At 39.5% G+C, this 18534-nt stretch overlaps 1 protein-coding gene and 1 pseudogene across 1 annotated transcript in view; one reads left to right on the forward strand and one right to left on the reverse strand.

Moving 5' to 3' along the window:
• The first annotated feature begins 4568 nt into the window (after nucleotides 1-4568).
• HTR3B (5-hydroxytryptamine receptor 3B) overlaps nucleotides 4569-18534 on the forward strand; it is a 36812-nt gene continuing 22846 nt past the window's right edge. Inside the window, exons 1-2 of the mRNA XM_012756365.2 lie at nucleotides 4569-4623; nucleotides 8890-9050. Of these exons, the coding sequence (XP_012611819.2) occupies nucleotides 4569-4623; nucleotides 8890-9050 (216 nt within the window). The remainder of the gene's footprint in view (nucleotides 4624-8889; nucleotides 9051-18534) is intronic.
• On the reverse strand, nucleotides 17144-17854 carry LOC105869878 (large ribosomal subunit protein eL15-like; annotated as a pseudogene).

Here is an 18534-nt window from a genome sequence, read left to right on the forward strand (position 1 = left end):
TTTCGGCTTTTTTCCTCCAGCCTGACCAGATGTGCTCAGAAAATTTGGTTCCCCCTGAATATGTACATCTGTCAAAATTCCTGTCAATTTCAGCACGACTGCCAAGGGAGTGAACAAAGAGAGTTAGTGATTAACTTCAAAGAACTTTGTTGGAGAGGAATAAAGATATTTAAGGCCTATTTTGTGAACTAATTGCATTTGCATATTTATGGGATTTACTGATATAGCAGTAATTAAAAACTATTTAGTAGTCTTAAAGGACACATAACTCAGTTGCTGTTTGCATAATAAACACTTCCTTATTATGTTTGCATAATAAACCCTCTCCCCTTGCTTCTTCCGAAAGACATTGGTCTATCTAAGATGTGCCGTATCTTGCTTGAAAACAAGGGAGAAAGGGCTCTTATGGGTGTGAAGTGGGGGCTTCTGAAAGAAATATATTTCTAGGCACTGTCTTAATGATGGGCTTGGCCAGAACTGCTGTCAGAGAATGGCAGATTCAAATCTCAAATTATGTCTTTGTTTCTTTTGCCCAAGTGATGTTACTTATGTCCAAATGCCCAGCCATCCATGATTCCAAAATTTTGATCTGCTGGAAGGGCCCAAATGAGGTTCATCCCCACACTCATCCTTCCTAAGAAGATGTCTGGGGAATTATCAGAAACAGTGCAAATAAAAATCTTTCTCTAGATGAAAAGTGCTGTATGTAAAGGAGAGTGAGAAGGGAGTAGTTTCATGAAAAATTAAAGGTTGGAGTGAGGGGGGTGATACGAAATCTACAAGTACTGAGTACACAAACTAAACCCAGACAGGACAGTGAGGTTAGAAAAAGAAAGACTGGAGCCAGCCGACGGTACAGGGCCGGGCCATCAACAAGAGAGCAGGAAGCATCTGTATGTAAACTGCTTGGAAGACAAGTCACTCACACAAAACCATTTCCATCTTGGCAGAATTCATCAGCCAATAAAGAGCTGTAATGGGCAGACGCACCAGACTGTTGTTAAGTTAGCTAATGAAGGCCGTAATGTACCTGTATTACAGATCATTAGCAATGGCCTTCCCGTAACAGATGGGCATATGAGAAAGTGCAAGGAAAAGGGAGGGGAAGCATGTCCCAGAAGGTTTGACTTAGAGTCATGGCTTTACTAAAGTGCATGGCCAGAATGCAATGTTGATCATCACCTCAATTAAACCCTTCCATAAAGGGAAGCTTTCTGTGTTCCCTCCCCATCCAAAGTGCTACTACCTGTAGTTTGCCTTTCTCTTGTCCTAATTCATCTCATACGTAGAAGCTGACCATTCGAAGAACTGATGGAAAGCGCTGGGATTTTGAGGGCCAGATTAATCCTCTGGAAGCTCATCTCTTGATGAAGCTCCATTTATCTGCTCAACCCTCTCTAAAGGGTATTTCTCAAATAAACTTTCCGTAACTGTTTATCAAAGTTCCTCTACCAGGTTACATTTAAATTTGTTTTTCTTCTAGAATATTTTTAAATGTGCAGCATAATTGGAAGAACAGTAGAAAGAACTTCCTCCACTGCCCCATGCAACCATTTGAGAGTAAATTACCTACATGATGCACCGTCACCCTTGAATACAAACAAGGACGTTCTTTTGTATAATCAAATCCAATCAAAATCAGGAAGTCAACATTGCTACATACTGTCATCTAATCGACATGCGTCATCTGAGTTTCACCATTTCTCCCCAAAATGTTCTTTATAACAAAAGGATACAACCTTCTGGATCCCACATTGCACTTGGTTGTCATGTCTCTTTAGTTTCCTTTTGTTAGATATAGTTCCTAAGTCTTTCCTTAACTTTCGTAACTTTGACACTTTTGAAGACTCCATGCCTGCTGTTTTGTGTGCTCCATAATATGGGATTGTCTGGTGTTTCTTCCTGAATACATTTAAGGTATGGATTTTTGGCAAAACTGTACAAGAAAAGCTCCTGTGTCTTCTCAATTCATCCTGTCTCGTGGCACACAGTTTCCATTACTGGTGACGTTAACTTTCATTGTTTGATTAAGGTGTTGCTGCTAGCTTTCTCCACTGAAAAGTTTGTCTTTTATTTATTTATTTACTGAGACAGAGTCTCACTCTGTTGCCTGGGCTAGAGTGCCATGGTGTCAGCCTGGCTCACAGCAACCTCAGACTCCTGGGCTCAAGCAATCCTTCTGCCTCAGCCTCCTGAGTAGCTGGGACTACAGGCATGCGCCACCATGCCCAGCTAATTTTTTCTATATACTTTTAGTTGGCCAGCTAATTCCTTTTTATTTTTAGTAGAGATGGGGTCTTGCTCTTGCTCAGGCTGGTCTCGAACTCCTGAGCTCAAACAATCCACCTGCCTTGGCCTCCCAGAGTGCTAGGATTATAGGTGTGAGCCACCACGCCCGGCCAAAAGTTTGTCTTTTAAAAGAATCTTTGTAATTAATAAGTATTTTGTATAAATGTCCTATTCCTCATCAAACTTCGACCAACTCATTTTAGCAACCATGGATGTTTTCTGGGTGAATTAATTATATGCCAATTCTATCATCCCTTCTACATTTATTAGTTGGCATTCTAATTTAAGGAAAAGCTTCTCTTCTTCCTAATCACTTATTTATTTATTTGAGACAGACTCTTGCTCTGTTGCCGGGGCTAGAATGCTGTGGCGTCAGCGTAGCTGACAGCAACCTCAAACTCCTAGGCTCAAGTGATCCTCTTGCCTCAGCTTCCCAAGTAGTTGGGACTATAGGCAAATGCCACCATGCCCAGCTAATTTTTTTCTATTTTAGTTGCCCAGCTAATGTATTTCTATTTTTAGTAGAGATGGGGTCTTCTTCTTGCTGAGGTTCATCTCGAACTCCTGACCTCAAGCGATCCTCCTGCCCTGGTCTCCCAGAGTGCTAGGATTACAGGCGTGAGCCAGGATGCCCGGCCCATTTGTTTATTTAGATCAATATGAATTTGCAGATTATTGTTTTATTTAGTGGGTTATAATTTGACATGATCATTATTGATTTTGATGCTCAAATTGCCCTAGATATGGCCAGTGGAAGCCCCTTCAAGCTGACTCCTGTGTCTTTTTATCATGTATCCATCATTCTTTTAGTACTTCTTTGCTTTCTGGTACAACAGGATGTTTTAGGCTCTTCTCATACCTTCCGTCAGGTCTGGAATCATTCACTTCACCATTTCTTCCTTTTAGTTGAGTATGGCATTTAGAAGCTAAGATCTGAGTGCCGGGTGTGCTCATTGCTATTGGGGTGTCTCTCTCCCAGGCCCTCTAGTGGAAAGACCTATGGAACATATGTATGTGGAAGATTGGTATGTATGAACATGTGTGCACATACATTTACGTTTGTATTTATTTCTGCATTGAGCTTTATATACTAAAAACCATGGGTTCACACTGACACTTCCAAAACCAATTCAACACCACTGGGTTCATCCTAGTTTTCTCCCTCTCACTGAAGGGAGTTATTTATAACTCCCTTTAGCAACAGAGAAAAAGCAGTCAGGCTACATTTTATTGGTAGATTAAAATTAGATGGAGAACTTCATGGATTCTAAACAAAGGGACTGAGTGATTAAGAGAATAGGAATCAAATATATACATTTCCCGTCTCAGTTTGCTTGGTGAAAATTTACCTCAAAGCTTTGCCTCTACAATCTCAATTGGATAAAAAAGCAGACAGATATTGGAAATGGTATGGAATTTGGTTGTGCTTTCTAGAGCATCTGCAGGTCTACCAATGGAAAATAGAGTTGTTGTATAGAATTGTGCATTCTTTTGCCTTAGTAATGAAGAGTGAATGGGTATTCAACCAAAAAGTGAAAAAAAAAAAACTTTTATTGAATGATGTTAAACTTCAGTAGTTCTCATCTCCAATAAGCCTAGAATCATCCTTTCTTAGGTAGTTACTTTCCGAATTGTGGGCAGCGAAAATTTAAGAAGCACTCCTATTTATCAAAAATCAATGCTTCTTTTAATTAAAGGGGCTTAGGAAAAACAAAAAGCACTTTTCCCATTGTATTGTTTGCAGTTGTTCTTCATTAAACAATACCAGGTTTCCATTAGCTTTGTGTAATTCAAGAGTCCAATAACCATTTTTAAATGCTAAAGATGTTACTGCATAAGTCTGATTTAGAACAGCTATTTAGATTTCAATTATTAATGAAATTAGTGTCCTGAATGTCAGCAAGAGCATTGCCTTAGGTAAAGGCTGTAAAGGAAATCATATTAGTGTGGAATTTCCTCTCCTTAGGGGCTCCTCTTAGATTACATTATTCACTTAGCTATCTTCTGTCAGGGAAATGGAAATGTTGGCCAGGATCTGATCCTGGGGCAGAACCAAAGGGAGAAGTTAGGGGTTTCGTGATGGCATCAATTCCAAAACATTTGCATGGTGCTGATATCGCCTTTGGTCCCACCGAGTGTTTACAAAATAGCACCAGTAAGGGTAGTACAAACTGTCAAACAGAGAGGAACGGAGTGGAGAGGAGCCCTGTTTGGAAAAATTGAGCGGCATTCCATCTGGTAGGCAAGTTTGCATTCTCTTCTTTGGGACCTGACCAGGAATGCTGGCAAGTGTGATGGCCCATCTGTGGCCCTGCATCCTGGTGGCTGCCTCGGGTGAGTCCTTTACATGATTTCAGTACGCGCTGAGTATTGACTCTTAGAAGCTAGAGACAATATTTTTATACATTGTGCTGTAGAACTCCTCATGTTTGTTTTATTCATCTGTAAAATATCAGTCCTGGGAAACTACACAGAGATCAATGATTTGCTTCTGACTTTGTTCCTACAATTATATAATAGATACACATACATAAAGTGTCACACTATGGGGCTTTTTACACATAGCTGAAATATGCTCCGTGATGTTATAATTGCTTGATAAATCTCTGCTTTGCTAGAAATCCAGCTCTCTGCAGCCATTTACATTGAGAGTTTGGGGCATTCTTTTCCAAATTTACTTTTATGTGTGGATAATATATTTTTATTATCCAAAATAATCTCGGCTTCATGATAAGCTTTTCAGCAGCTCAGAGAAAGAGTCTCTTGGATTTTTCACAACTACAGACATGTGTATATCATTTTGGTATTAGAGGCTTTAACATCCAGCCTTACAAAATCTATATAGGTGATGAGTGTATCTCTAAAGACAGGTATTATAAACTTGCAAATTTTGAGTACACAATTCCTCTTAAAAACGCTTTAGAAACTAATGTATCTCTTCTAAACTTCTGGAACTATACTTCCATAGTGCCAGTATTAACTCTACTGAATTGAACCATTTCAGTTAGGATACAATTGATCCTTAGAAAATGTGCACAAATCAAGAATTTATGTTTATGCTGCTGTCTACCAACACTGCACTTTCTTGGGGATTCTTCTAGAGCTCATATCTAAATTCTCAAGTTTTAAAGTGTAACTGGAAGTGGAATGAGTCAATTACAAAGACGAGTTAGGAATTTGGTAGCCAAGGAGCTGGAAATGATTTTTTTATTGGGTAGAGAAGAAAAATAGCCACTTATCATTAACGTATAAAAATCCTGGATGTTGAACATAAAGGATAAAAGCATATCTTAATTATAAAAATAAAAACAGAGGAAATTTCATTAAATGCCAAATGGGTTTTTTAGCAGAAAATAATTGTGAACATTAAAGCAAGATAAAATAGAAAAATGAAGGTAAGAAAACAGAAGAAATTCTTCTTAATGATATCGCTTTCTAATGTCTTGTATTATGCATGATTTTGGTTCTAAATGTAGCAGAAAAATTGTTTTAATAGAGTCTAATAACCAATGCTTTACCATAAATCATACTGAGGACATTTGTTACAGAAAAATCTGCCTTTTGGAATTTTTCTGGGTTTTACTATATTCACAAATTTTATTATAGTTACAAATCAAGACAATTTGTAAATATAAGAGCATTATTATCAATCACCAGTACATACCTGTTCCCAGAAGGCAATGCGGGGGGGTGGAGGAGGCCCGGATGAGGGGAACCATCTAGATCCTGCTTCACCACTCACCAGCCATGTGACTCTGGGCAAGTCAATTAATCTCTCAGAGATGCAGTTTCTCTGTAAGTTAACTGTTATTTTGAATATTCATGAAGGTAAAATAAGATAGCACTGTGAATTTGTAAGGTGCAAAGCATGTATAAGATATCATTAACCTGAAAACACTCACACGCAGAGAAAACAACACTGGCTATTTCTGTCCGATAACATACACCATGCAACATGTCAGTTTTCCTTCGGAAGGGTTACTCACTGCTGTTCCTAATATTCTCACGTCAGTGTAGTGGCGTGATTAAGAGCTTGGGCTTTGGATCCAGCTCAGCTGTCTTTAAACCCCAGCTCCTCCACTTGCAAGCTGCATGACCTTGGTACTAACCTACCTATGTCTATAGTCTGTCACCTGCGTTAACAGAGCACTCCTCGTGGGACCGTAGAGTACCCATCTCATGAGGTCGCTGTGAACGCTAAAGATCCTTCATGTGCAGAGCTTAGCCTAGTGGCTGGCAAGTAAGGAAGTCTTCAGTTAGTATTAGGAATTCAGTACCTAAATCTCTATTTCCTTGTAACCCCTCAGATAAATGTATTCATATAACTAAAGCAAGAATAGCTCTTTTCTTCAGAGTGCCCCAAACATTTTAAGATAGGTGCATGTGGCAGAGTAACTCATTAAAACAAGGAAAACAAAGGAATAATTGTATTGTACTCTTATCTTCTTTTTTAATCTCTCTTCACCTACAAGTGCTTCATAGCTCAGTCCCTAACACATTCTACTTTCCCAGAAATCTCACAAGTGAATTATTTGAGACTGTCCATTAGCATTCAAGGAGGCAGTGTTGGTGAGGAATCTTTTCTGGGTCTGTTGATAGCTTCCATCAGTGTCCGTTGAAACATCACTGAACTGTGAGTCATTTAGTGCTTGTGTGAATGTCACATTAGCTTTCAAGGGGCATAATTTACTGTTAATTAATGGTCACTTAAATCCTTAATCTCTCTCCTGTAATTGATCTTTCTCTTCGGGCAAATTTGCATTCATAGTAGAAATGCAATTTATTATTTCTTCCCATCTTAAACAAAGAATTCCTTCCCCCTTTTGGTTTATTTAAGCACATTTCCCTTTGCTTATTATTTTTCTCCCTTCGTTGCTTGTTTCTCTTTTGTTCCTAGTCCCAGCTTCCAGAACTTTCTCTTTTTAACCAAAGATTTTGACACATTCTAGAAAACATGTGTGTATCCATGGGGAACCCATGGATGGTTTCCTAGAAAAGACAGCAGAGAGGAATTTGAGTCTTTATGAGCAGGGGGTGCAGGGAACACATAGAATTATGTTTTAACTCTGGGTCAGGTAGTTTCCTGTATCGAAACATGCACATTTCATTGTTTCCCCAACTGAGACTTGAATTGGGAGCTTCCAAGCGAGGTAAAAGTGAAGCTGCCCAAAGCAAAGTTTGCAGGAAAAGCACTGGGCCAGCTTTGCTTCGTGCTCCTGACTTCCCTCCCCTGGGGTACACCAGCCAGAAATGTTCTCAGGTAGAGAGATTCACAGCACACTTTTTGACAATAAAAGTTCATAAAAACCCTACAAATGATGCCTGATGCAAGCCACCCACCTTAGTCCTGCACGCCTGAATAGCTAACACCATTTTAGGCGTCTTCTTGGGTGAATAGTTAGGGAGTTAAAATGCTCATTAGATTCCCAGTTCCGATGGTAATGAAAGTGAATATTCCACTGCCCACAAGGAGTCTGGCATGGCACCTCCAGCCCCAGGGTTAGCATTTTGGTCACACTGACATTGTTAAATCATAGAAATTGCTGCCTGCGGTGGCAAGTGACATGACATCATTCATAAAGAAATGGGCATAAACAGGATTGTCGCACGGGGAGAAGCGATCTCATTTACAGTTTCCCGCTGGATCCCTCATGCCTTCAGCAGCTCATCAAAATAGCCATCAAAAGCACTGAGAGCCCAGGCACAGTCACACGCAGGACAGTACAGACAGGCTTCGCTCACGCGCTGAATCAGGAGGTGTGCAATTTGCTTCGGTCCAATGACTTAGTGAGGCTTTGTATCCCCTAAGGGCTGGCAAAGATTGTGAACAAAATATCCTTTTGCAATTCAGAGAAAGCCCTCAGAAATTTGTCACTTCCAATTGCCAGAGCTCATTTCTCTCGCTTCCTTCCCTCTGGCCTCCCCGGCCTCAACACCAATCACGGCTCCTCTGCGCATCAAGATGCCTGGGTCACAAGAAACGGTTGTTCCCCAGAACCAGAGAGAATTTCCCCCCAAACAAAGATCTCATTTTCTGACAAGTGCATTTTATTTAGAGACAGACAAGTGAGAAAGGAGATTTTTGAGGAGCAAAGTATGAATTGGAATCTCAGTAATCCTGTTATCTAGAAATCCGCACAGATGTTTGGGTTCGCCGATTTGTCCATGTTTTTGCTTGGGTGTTCTGTAAGGTTTAATTGCTGAATTACAAATGAATAATCCAAAGAAAAACCAAAGCAGGAGTTAAGTTTTGGCTAAGTGTATAGGTGGGTTTCCTCTCTATGCCAAGAGTGGGTAATACAGGAATAAAAAAAGGATTCTGTCTCCAAGATGCATGATTGTTATAAAACAGAATCGTGGCTGCGGTTTGCAACCTTGGAGATGGGGTTGATTTATTTGTCTTTACAATGCACCGGGCACTTAGGCCATTAGCTTACTTTAAAATAAGTGTTTGCCAAGACCCTACCAGCTGGCTGTGAATTCATGCGGACTGGGGTGAGCCAAAAACTATATTCCACGAAGAGCCACTGCATCCTAAGCAGTCTTAACACGTTCAGTTCCTGTTATATTCATCTTCACAGTGATAGTTTTCTTTTCCAGGAATTCTAGCCATAGATGCACCTCATCCCAGGAATTCTGTTCTCCATCATCTCACGAAGCAGCTATTACAGAAATATCACAAGGAAGTGAGACCAGTTCATGACTGGACAGAGACCACCACCGTCTACCTGGACCTATTTGTCCATGCTGTACTGGATGTGGTAAGAACCATTCTTGCCCTTTCCTATTCTTGCTGCCTCACTTTTTTAATACCCTAACTTATTGTTGAGTGTAGTCACTTTGGTGTGCTATCCAATATTGTTCATTACATCTAACTATCTAATTTTATTTTTGTACTCATTAACCATACCCCCTTTATCCCCTGTTCCCCTACCCTTCCCAGCCTCTGGTAACATAATTCTACTCTCTGACTCCATGAGATCAATTGTTTTTAATATTTGGCTCCACATATGAGTGAGAACATACAAGATTTGTCTTTCTATGCTTGGCTTATTTCACTCAACATAATGTTCTCCAGCTCCATCCATGTTGTTGCAAATGGCAAGATTTTATTCTTTTGTGTGGCTATATAATATTTCAGTGAGTAAATTTTACCATGAGTTCTTTTTTTTTTTTTTTTTGAGACAGAGTCTCGCTTTGTTGCCCAGGCTAGAGTGAGTGTCGTGGCATCAGCCTAGCTCACAGCAACCTCAAACTCCTGGGCTCAAGCAATCCTGCTTCCTCAGCCTCCCGAGTAGCTGGGACTACAGGCATGCACCACCACGCCTGACTAATTTTTTCTATATATATTAGTTGGCCAATTAATTTCTTTCTATTTATAGTAGAGATGGGGTCTTACTCTTGCTCAGGCTGGTTTCGAACTCCTGACCTCGAGCAATCCGCCTGCCTCAGCCTCCCAGAGTGCTAGGATTACAGGCGTGAGCCACCTTGCCCGGCCTACCATGAGTTCTTTTTTCTGAGACAGAGTCTCACTCTGTTGCCTGGGCTAGAGTGCGCTGGCATCAGCCTAGATCACAGCAACCTCAAACTCCTGGGCTGAAGTGGTGACTGCTGCCTGGCTACCTCTGATGTTTACTCAAAGCCCAAGGGCTCTTTAGTCAGCAGGTGGTGAATGCTGCCAGGACTGGGTCCTTCCCTTCAAGGCAGCATGTTCTTTTCTGGCCCAGGGTAGGTCTAGAAATGCCATCCAGGAATGAAGGCCTAGACTCAGGGGTTTCAGAGTCTGCTTGGTACTTTATTTTACTGTGGCTTAGCTGCTACTCAAGTTGCAAAACAAAGTCCTCTGAGCTCTTCCTGTTCTTTTCTGCAAGTGGAAGAAGACCCCCTGAGCAGTACTGCCTGTAGATGGGGGAGGGGTGAGCTTGGCCACCGCTGCTGGTGTCTCACTGGGTCACATGCACCTCAAGTCCAATGGCTCTGAGCCAGCACAGCTGCAAGAATTGCCCAAGGACAGCAGCCTTGGTGGCCTGACTGCCTGGGATGGATTTAGTCTAGTTCTCAGGCTGCTTTTTGTCAGCCGGTGGTGAGGCTAGCCAGAACTCAGGTGTCAGGGCAGAGGGTTTCCCTCTGGCTGGGCTGGTCTAGATGCTTCTTCCGTGGGTACCGGCAGAATTCTGCCCCGTCCCGGGTCCCCCTGTGCCAGGATGGCCCTGAGTTTCAATGCAAAGTCCCACCATCACTTCACTCTCCCTCTCTGGAGCACACAGGTTTTCTCTTCGCAAGGTGTGCTGGCAGGGCACTGCTGGGGGCGGGGGTGAGGCGGCGCAGGCAATGCAAGATCGTCTTTTCTGCCCTCTTCTATGCCTCTTTCCTTGAATAATGTTAAAACCAGATAGTAAGATCGCTCATCTGATTTTTAGTTCTTCTGAAAGTGCTTGCATGTGTAGGATAGTTGTTGAATTTGGGATTTATGCAGAGGGTTGATCAAGGGGGGTTTCTATTCGGTCATCTAGCCCCACCCCTTCTCTGTTGCTACCTTATTTTAAAACTACCTGCAGTTCATGCAGAAGCCTGGGAGAGGTTATATTCTTGAGACTCAGGGAAGTTGTGCTAGATTCGATTTAGCAGTTAGCATGAGATAACATATTTATTAGGCAAATTATGCTTTGTAGTCTCCGATGTACATTGTGAGAGGCAAATTGTCTAGAAATATGAGTTGCATGGAATTAAGATGTTTTAAGAATTGTCATACAATCCTAGTCTGGGAGGCTGAGGCAGGTGGATTGCTTGAGGTCAGGAGTTCGAAACCAGCCTGAACAAGAGCGAGACCCCATCTCTACTGTAAATAGAAAGAAATGAATTGGCCAACTAAAAATATATAGAAAAAATTAGCCGAGCATGGTGGCACATGCCTGTAGTCCCAGCTACTCGGGAGGCTGAGGCAGCAGGATTGCTTGAGCCCAGGAGTTTGAGGTTGCTCTGAGCTAGGCTGACGCCATGGCACTCACTCTAGCCTGGGCAACAAAGTGAGACTGTGTCTCAAAAAAAAAAAAAAAAAAAAGAATTGTCATAGATCACAGTACATATTTCATAGAAGTTGCTGAACCCAAAAAATGGTTATAGGTATTTTTTCCTATGGTTCACATTTGTTAGTGATAATGTAGATTTAAGCAGAGATCCACTATTTATTGTCTGAAATTTTAAAGAGAGATAAAAAAAAAAAAGCCTGGATATCTTGATTTTATAATGGGGCTTTTATACCTAAAGTGTTTGGTGAGCATGGTGGGAGGGTGTGTTTATGAAAGCATCCATTTCCTACTGTATCTGAAAGATAGGTCATGAGAATGAAATGAGGACATGCCTGTAGTTAGCAGAGTTCTTAGTACGCCGGCAAAAAGTGAGGGCCCTGACAATTACCGCCTTTCTCTCTTCCTCCTTTTTCCTAATTATCTCCAATATCGATAGGTCCCAGATTTATTTTGATTTCTCTTAAAAACAGACTTTACTGTGCCTGTTTTGTTAAAGCAGTTTTCGTAATTGTTTTTCAATGTACTTCTCAAAACTTTTTTTCTGATTCAGGTATAATATACATGTATTGAAATGCACAGATCTTACATGTAGAGACAGGTGAGTTTTGACAATTACACGCACCCATAAAATCCGTATCTCTATCAAGATACCAGGGATTTTCATTGCCTCAGAAAGGTCCCTAATTCCTTCTCTAGTCCATCCCCTCCCTTTCACCCACAGAGACAAATGCCCTTCTGATTGCTTTCATCAGTGATTAGTTTTGCCAGTTCCAGAACCTCATATGAATGAAATTTTATTACATGTACTCTATCTACTGTGTCTGGCTTTTTCACTCAGCATGCTTTTGAGGTTCCCTTATGCTGTCGTGTGTATTGGTAGTTTGTTCCTTTTCACGGATAAGTAGTATTCAGTTATGGCTATGCCATGATCTGTTTATCCACTCTCCTGTTGATAGGCATTTGGGTCATTTCCGGTTTTAGGATATAATGAATAAAGCTGCTGCGAACATTTTTGTACAAGTCTTTTTGTGTACGTTTCCATTTGTCTTAAGTAAAACCTAGGAGTTGAATAACTGGGTCATAGGTGGGTGTGCCCTTATTAAGAAACTGCTAGACTGATTTTCACAGTGGTGGTACCTTTTATTTTCTTTTTCCTTTTTTTTTTTTAATTCACACCTAATGAGTAAAGGTGGTACATTTTAAATTCCCACCAATAATATATTAGAGTTCCTGTGACTTCATACCCTCACCAATATTTAGTGTTACCAGTTTTTTAAATTTTAGCCATTCTAATAAGGGTGTAATGGTACTTCATGGTGGTTTTAATTTCTATTTCCCTGATGGCTAATAATTTTGAGCTCTTTTTCATGTGTTTATTGGCTACTTATAGATCTTTCTTTGTGAGGTGCCTGTTTAAGCCTTTTCCCATTTTTTTTATTGGGTCATTGGTCTTTTTATTATAGGTTTATAGGAGCTATTTCTATATTGTGGGCACAAATCCTTTGTCAGCTATGACCTGCAAATGCTTATTCCCTATCTGTGTTTTACCTACTCACTTTCTCAAGGGGTCTTAGCATGAACAGCAATTTAAAAATGTGATGAAGTCCATTATCGTTTCAGTGTGGCCCCCAAATTTCATCTCCCAATTCATATGTTGATGGCATCTGGAAGTGGGGCCCCTGGGAGGTAATTAGGATGTTGGCTTCATCACAAGAGGAAGAAAAAAAAATAACAAGAGGAAGAGAGACCTGTGCTGACATGCTCTTGCCCTCTTACCATTGTGATGCCTTGTGCCACCTTATAATGCAGTAAGAAGGCCTTCATCAGTTGTGGTCCCTTGACCTTGAACTTTGCAGCCTCCAGAACTATAAAAATTAAGTTTCTTTTCTTTATAAATTACACAGTCTCAGGTCTTCAGTTTTAGCAACAGAGAACAGACTAAGACAAGGTTCATTTTTATCAATTCTTTATTTATAGTTAGTGCTTTCTGGCGCTTTCTAAAAAATCTTTGTGCTCAATATCACAAAGCTATTCTCTTATATCTTCTGCCATAAGCTTTATCATGATTAGCTCTTAGATTTAGGTATATGATCGATCTACTTTTTTTTTTTTTGTTTTTGAGATAGGATCTCCCTGTCTGCCAGGCTAGAGAGCAGTGGTACAGTCATAACTCACAGCACCCTCAAACTCTGGGGCTCAAGTGTTCCTCCTGTCTTAGGCTCCTGAGTAGCTGGCTCTACAGGTGTATGACACCATGCCTGGCTAAATTTTTTATTTTTTTAGAAATGAGTTCTCCCTATGTAGCCCAGGCTGGTCTTTAACTCCCGGCTTCAAGCAATTTTCCCACCCCAGCCTCCCAAAGTGTGGGGATTATAGGCATGAGCCACTGTACCCAGCCTTAGTCTGTAATCTATTGAAAATTAATTGTTGTGATGGTGTGAGATATGTTAAGATTTTTTGTCTGTTTTTGTTTTATTTTTTACATTTAGATAAGAGTTATTTCAGCACCATCTTTCTTTTTCTTTTCTTTTCTTTTTTTTGAGACAGAGTCTCACTTTGTTGCCCGGACTAGAGTGCCATGGCGTCAGCCTAGCTCACAGCAACCTCAAACTCCTGGACTCAAGCGATCCTTCTGCCTCAGCCTCCCAAGTAACTGGGACTACAGGCATGTGCACTACCATACCTGGCTAATTTTTCTATTTTTGGTAGAGACGGGCCTCACTATGTAGCCCCGGCTGGGTCTCTAACTGCTGACCTCAAGTGATTCTTCCACCTTGGCCTCCCAGAGTGCTAGGATTACAGGTGTGAGCTGCTCTGCCTGGCCAAACATCTTTTGAAAAAGGCTTTTCTTTCCCCCATTGAAACGCTTTGGTAGGTTTGGTCAAAAATTAAATTGATTGTGTAAGTGTCAGTCTGTTTCTCTTGAAACCAGGTAGTGTAAGTCCTCTAAAGTTGTTCTTTATGTTAAAGATTTTTTTTTCTCTTTTAAGGTCCTTTGTATTTCCACATCAATTTTGAAATCAACTTGTCAATTTCTATTTTTTAAAAAGCCTGCTGGTAGTTTGTTGAGAATGGTTTGGTATCTACAGATCATTTTAAAGGAGAGTTGGCATCTTAACAATATTGAGTTTTCCAATTCTTGAACATGATATATCTCTCCATTTATTTAGAACTTCAGTAGTGTTTTGTAATTTTCAGTGTAGAAATTTTACATATATTTCATTAAATTTATCTTGAAGTATTTTTGATGCCACTATAAACACTATTAAAAGTGTTCTATTTTCTAGTTATGTGTTGCAATATAGAAATGTTTGATTTTGTAAGTTAACTTTGTATCCTGTGACCTTGCTGAATTCACTTATTAATTATAGTAGTATTTTTGTAAATTAATACTTTCCACATGTACAATCGTGTCATCTGCTAATAGTTTTACTTCTTCCTTGGTAATCTGTATGCTCTTTATTCTTTTTTTCTTACCTTATTGCATTGTCTAAGACTACAACTATAATGTTGAATAGAAGTGGTGACAGCAAACATTCTTGCTTATTCCCATTCTTAGGAAAAAGTCTTTACCATTAAGTATAATGTTAATTATGGATTTTTAATAGGTGTTCTTTAACAGGTTGAGGAAGTTTCCTGCTATTTCTTGCATGATAAAAAATTTTTGAAATCACAAATGTGTATTGCACTACGCCAAATGTTTTTTATAGATGTATTTTGAAGATCAGATAATATTTCTCTTTTATTTAATGTGGTAAATTATATTGATTGATTTTCAAATGTTAAATAAGCCCTGCACATCTGGGATTAACCACACTTGATCTTAATATAGTATCCATATATATATATATATATATATGTATGTATATATACACACACATATATACATATATATACACATATGGATTTTATTTTCTAATTAATATATATTACATCTATGTTAATGAGGGGCATTAGGCTACAGATTTCTTATCTCTTTTAAATTTTGTTTTTGACACATAACCTTATACCCCAGAAAGTTTTCTTTTCTTGTTTGGTTTTTGGTGTCATGGTTATGTTGGCCTTATAAAACTAGTTGAGAATGGTTCCCTCCTCAATTTTCTGAAGAAGTTGTATAATATGAGTATTTTTCCTTTCTTAATAACAGATAGAATTTACTGGTAAAATCAAAGGGGACTGGAGTTTTCTTTGTGGGAAGATTTTCAAGTATGAATTCAATTTTATTAAAAGAGATGTTTAGATTTTCAACTTTTTTCTTGTGTCAGTTATGATAATGTGTATTTTTTTAAAGGAATTTGTCGCTTTTATTCAATTTGTCAAATTTATTGGCTTAAAGTCATTCATAATTTCCCTTTTTTATTCTTTCAATGTCCATAGGATCTCTAGTGATATGGCTTCTTTTGTGCCTCGTATTAGTAATTTGTGTTTTCTCTTATTTTCCCTTGAACAATCTTGTCATAGTTTAATCAATTTTATTTATTTTTTTCAAAGAACCAAATTTGGTCTCTGTAATTTTCTCTATTGTTTATTTTCTAACTCACTGATATCTGCTCTTATCTTTATTTCTTTTCTTCTACTGACTTTGGGTTAATTTATTCTTCTTTATCTAATTGTTTCTTTCTTTTTCTCTCTTTCTCTCTCTAACTCTCTCTCTTTATTCTTTTGAGACAGAGTCTCTCTGTGTTGTCCAGGCTGGAGTGCACAGTGGCATGATCATAGCTCACTGCAGACTCAAATTTCTGGGCTCAAGTGATCCTCCTGCCTCAGCCTCCCAAGTAGTGGGGACTACAGGTGTGTGCCACTATGCCTGATTAATTTTTAAAAATTTGTTGCCCTTTACAAAAGAAGATAGACAATGGCCAATAAACATATGAAAAAATTCTCAATGTCTCTAATCATCAGGGAAATGCAAATCAAAACCACAATGAGATATCACTTAACTCCAGCGAGAATGGCTTTTATCAAAAAGTCCCAAAACAACAAATGCTGGTGTGGATGCGGTGAGATAGGAACACTCATACACTGTTAGTGGGACTGCAAACTAGTACAACTTCTATGGAAAGCATGGAGATATCTCAAAGAACTAAAAGTAGACCTACCATTTGATCCAGCAATCCCACTACTGGGTATTCACCCAAAGGAAAAAAGGACATTTTACAAAAAAGACACTTGCACTCAAATGTTTTTAGCAGCAAAATCACAATGGTAAAGATGTGGAAACAACTCAAGTGCCCATTAATACATGGGTGGATTAATAAAATTTGGTATACGTATACCATGGAGTATTACTCAGCCATAAAAAATGGCGAACTAATACCTTTTGTAACAACCTGGATGTAACCTGAGACAATCTTTCTAAGTGAAGTATCACAAGAATGAAAAAACAAACACCACACGTACTCACTATTAAATTGGAACTAAATGATCAACACTTATGTGTACATATGGTAGTAAAATTCAATGGAAATCAAGCAGGTGGGAAGATGGAGCAGGGGACAGGTAAATTTACACCTAACAGGTACAATCCATACTATCTGGGTGATGGACACACTTATCACTTTTACTCAAACTGTACAAAAGTAATTCATGTAACCAAAATGTTTATACCCTCGTAATATTCTGAAATAATAAATAAATAAATAAGCCCATGCTGGGAGAAATAAATAAATAAATCAGAATTTAAAAAATAATTGTTGCCCAAACTGATCTCTAACTCCTGACCTCAGTGATCCTCCCACCTTGGCCTCCCAAAGCTCTGGGATTACAGGTGTGAGCCACTGAGCCCAATCTAAGTTCTAAAAGGGGAAACTTATTTAAAATTTTTTCTCTTTTTTTTTTTTTTTGACCATCCTAAATTGTTTATTAGGTATGAATTTTACAAACATTACTTATTAGCGGTAACGGTGGAGCTGGAGAGTATTGCGCCTTCTCCAAGCTGCACGGCGAGAACCACCAAAAGTGTGGTGGAACTTATGGCCCTTTCCAAGGCCACGGCTCTTGCGGCCTGCAGATGTCAGCCCACGCATCTCCCTGTGCTTGTGGACCGGTTTCGTGATCCACTGGGTATCAGGATTTCTTCTGATAGCTTTATGGAATGGATCAATGAGGATAACCTCAAAACATTTGTATGTGGAATCTTCACCAACCCAGTAAGAATTCAGGACTCTTAGAGGCCCACAGTGGCGTCCAGCTCGCTCCTCGGCAACAGACTGAAGGCTTCGAGCAAACTTTAGCTGGTTAACACCACGATGGACAGGCTTGCCATAAGTTGCGCCCTTAGGAACTGGGTGTTTGCGGCCACCACGGCGCACACGAATCCTATATATGACATAACCTTGCTTGGCCTTGTATCCCAGTCTGCGCGCTTTATCCGGTCGGGTGGGGCGGGGAGCCCTGTGGAGCGCAGAGCGCTGCCGTATTGCCAGCAGCGACCCTCAGAAGAAAGCGCATTCCATCAGACTGCTTCTTCCTCCACAGCTCCTGGGTATACTTGTATGCACCCATCTTGGCTTACCTGATGGCTGCCGCCAGACGGAAAAGCTTCTCTTTTTTAATATAAGCATTCAAAGCTGTATATTTCCCTCTAAACACTACTTTATCTGTATACGGCACATTTTGATGCATTTTAAAATTGAGGTATAAATTACCTAGAACAAAATTCATCTTTTAAAGACATTATCTTCCCTGGCAACCACTGGTCTGTTTTTTCTTTTCTTTTTTTTTTGTGTGTAGTTTTGGCTTATACAGAATGTCATATAAGTGGAATCCTATTGTATTTTACCTTTCGTGTATGGATTCTTTCACTTAGCGTAGTACCTTTGTGGTTCATCCATATTATTGCATTTTTCAGTAGTAGTATTCCACTGTACAAATGAAACACAATTTGTTTATCTGTGTTTACCTATTTATATGTGCGTTGTTTCCTTTTGGGGGAAATTATGAATAAAGCTGCTACACACATTAGCATATGTTTTCATTTCTCCTGGATAAATGCTTAGGTGTGGTATTCCTGAGTTGTATGCTAAATCTATGTTTAATTTTATAAGAAACTGTCCAACTGTTTTCCAAAGTGGCTGTATCATTTTGATTTCATCATTTCACTCACAATGTATGAGGGTTTCAGTTCCTCCACATAATTATCAGCCCTTGAGATTGTCAGTCTTTTAAATTTTAACCATTCTAGTAGGTTTGTAGTAGTATGTCAATGTGGTTTTTA

This window comes from Microcebus murinus, chromosome 4, assembly GCF_040939455.1.
Source record: "Microcebus murinus isolate Inina chromosome 4, M.murinus_Inina_mat1.0, whole genome shotgun sequence".
Lineage (NCBI taxonomy): Eukaryota > Metazoa > Chordata > Mammalia > Primates > Cheirogaleidae > Microcebus > Microcebus murinus.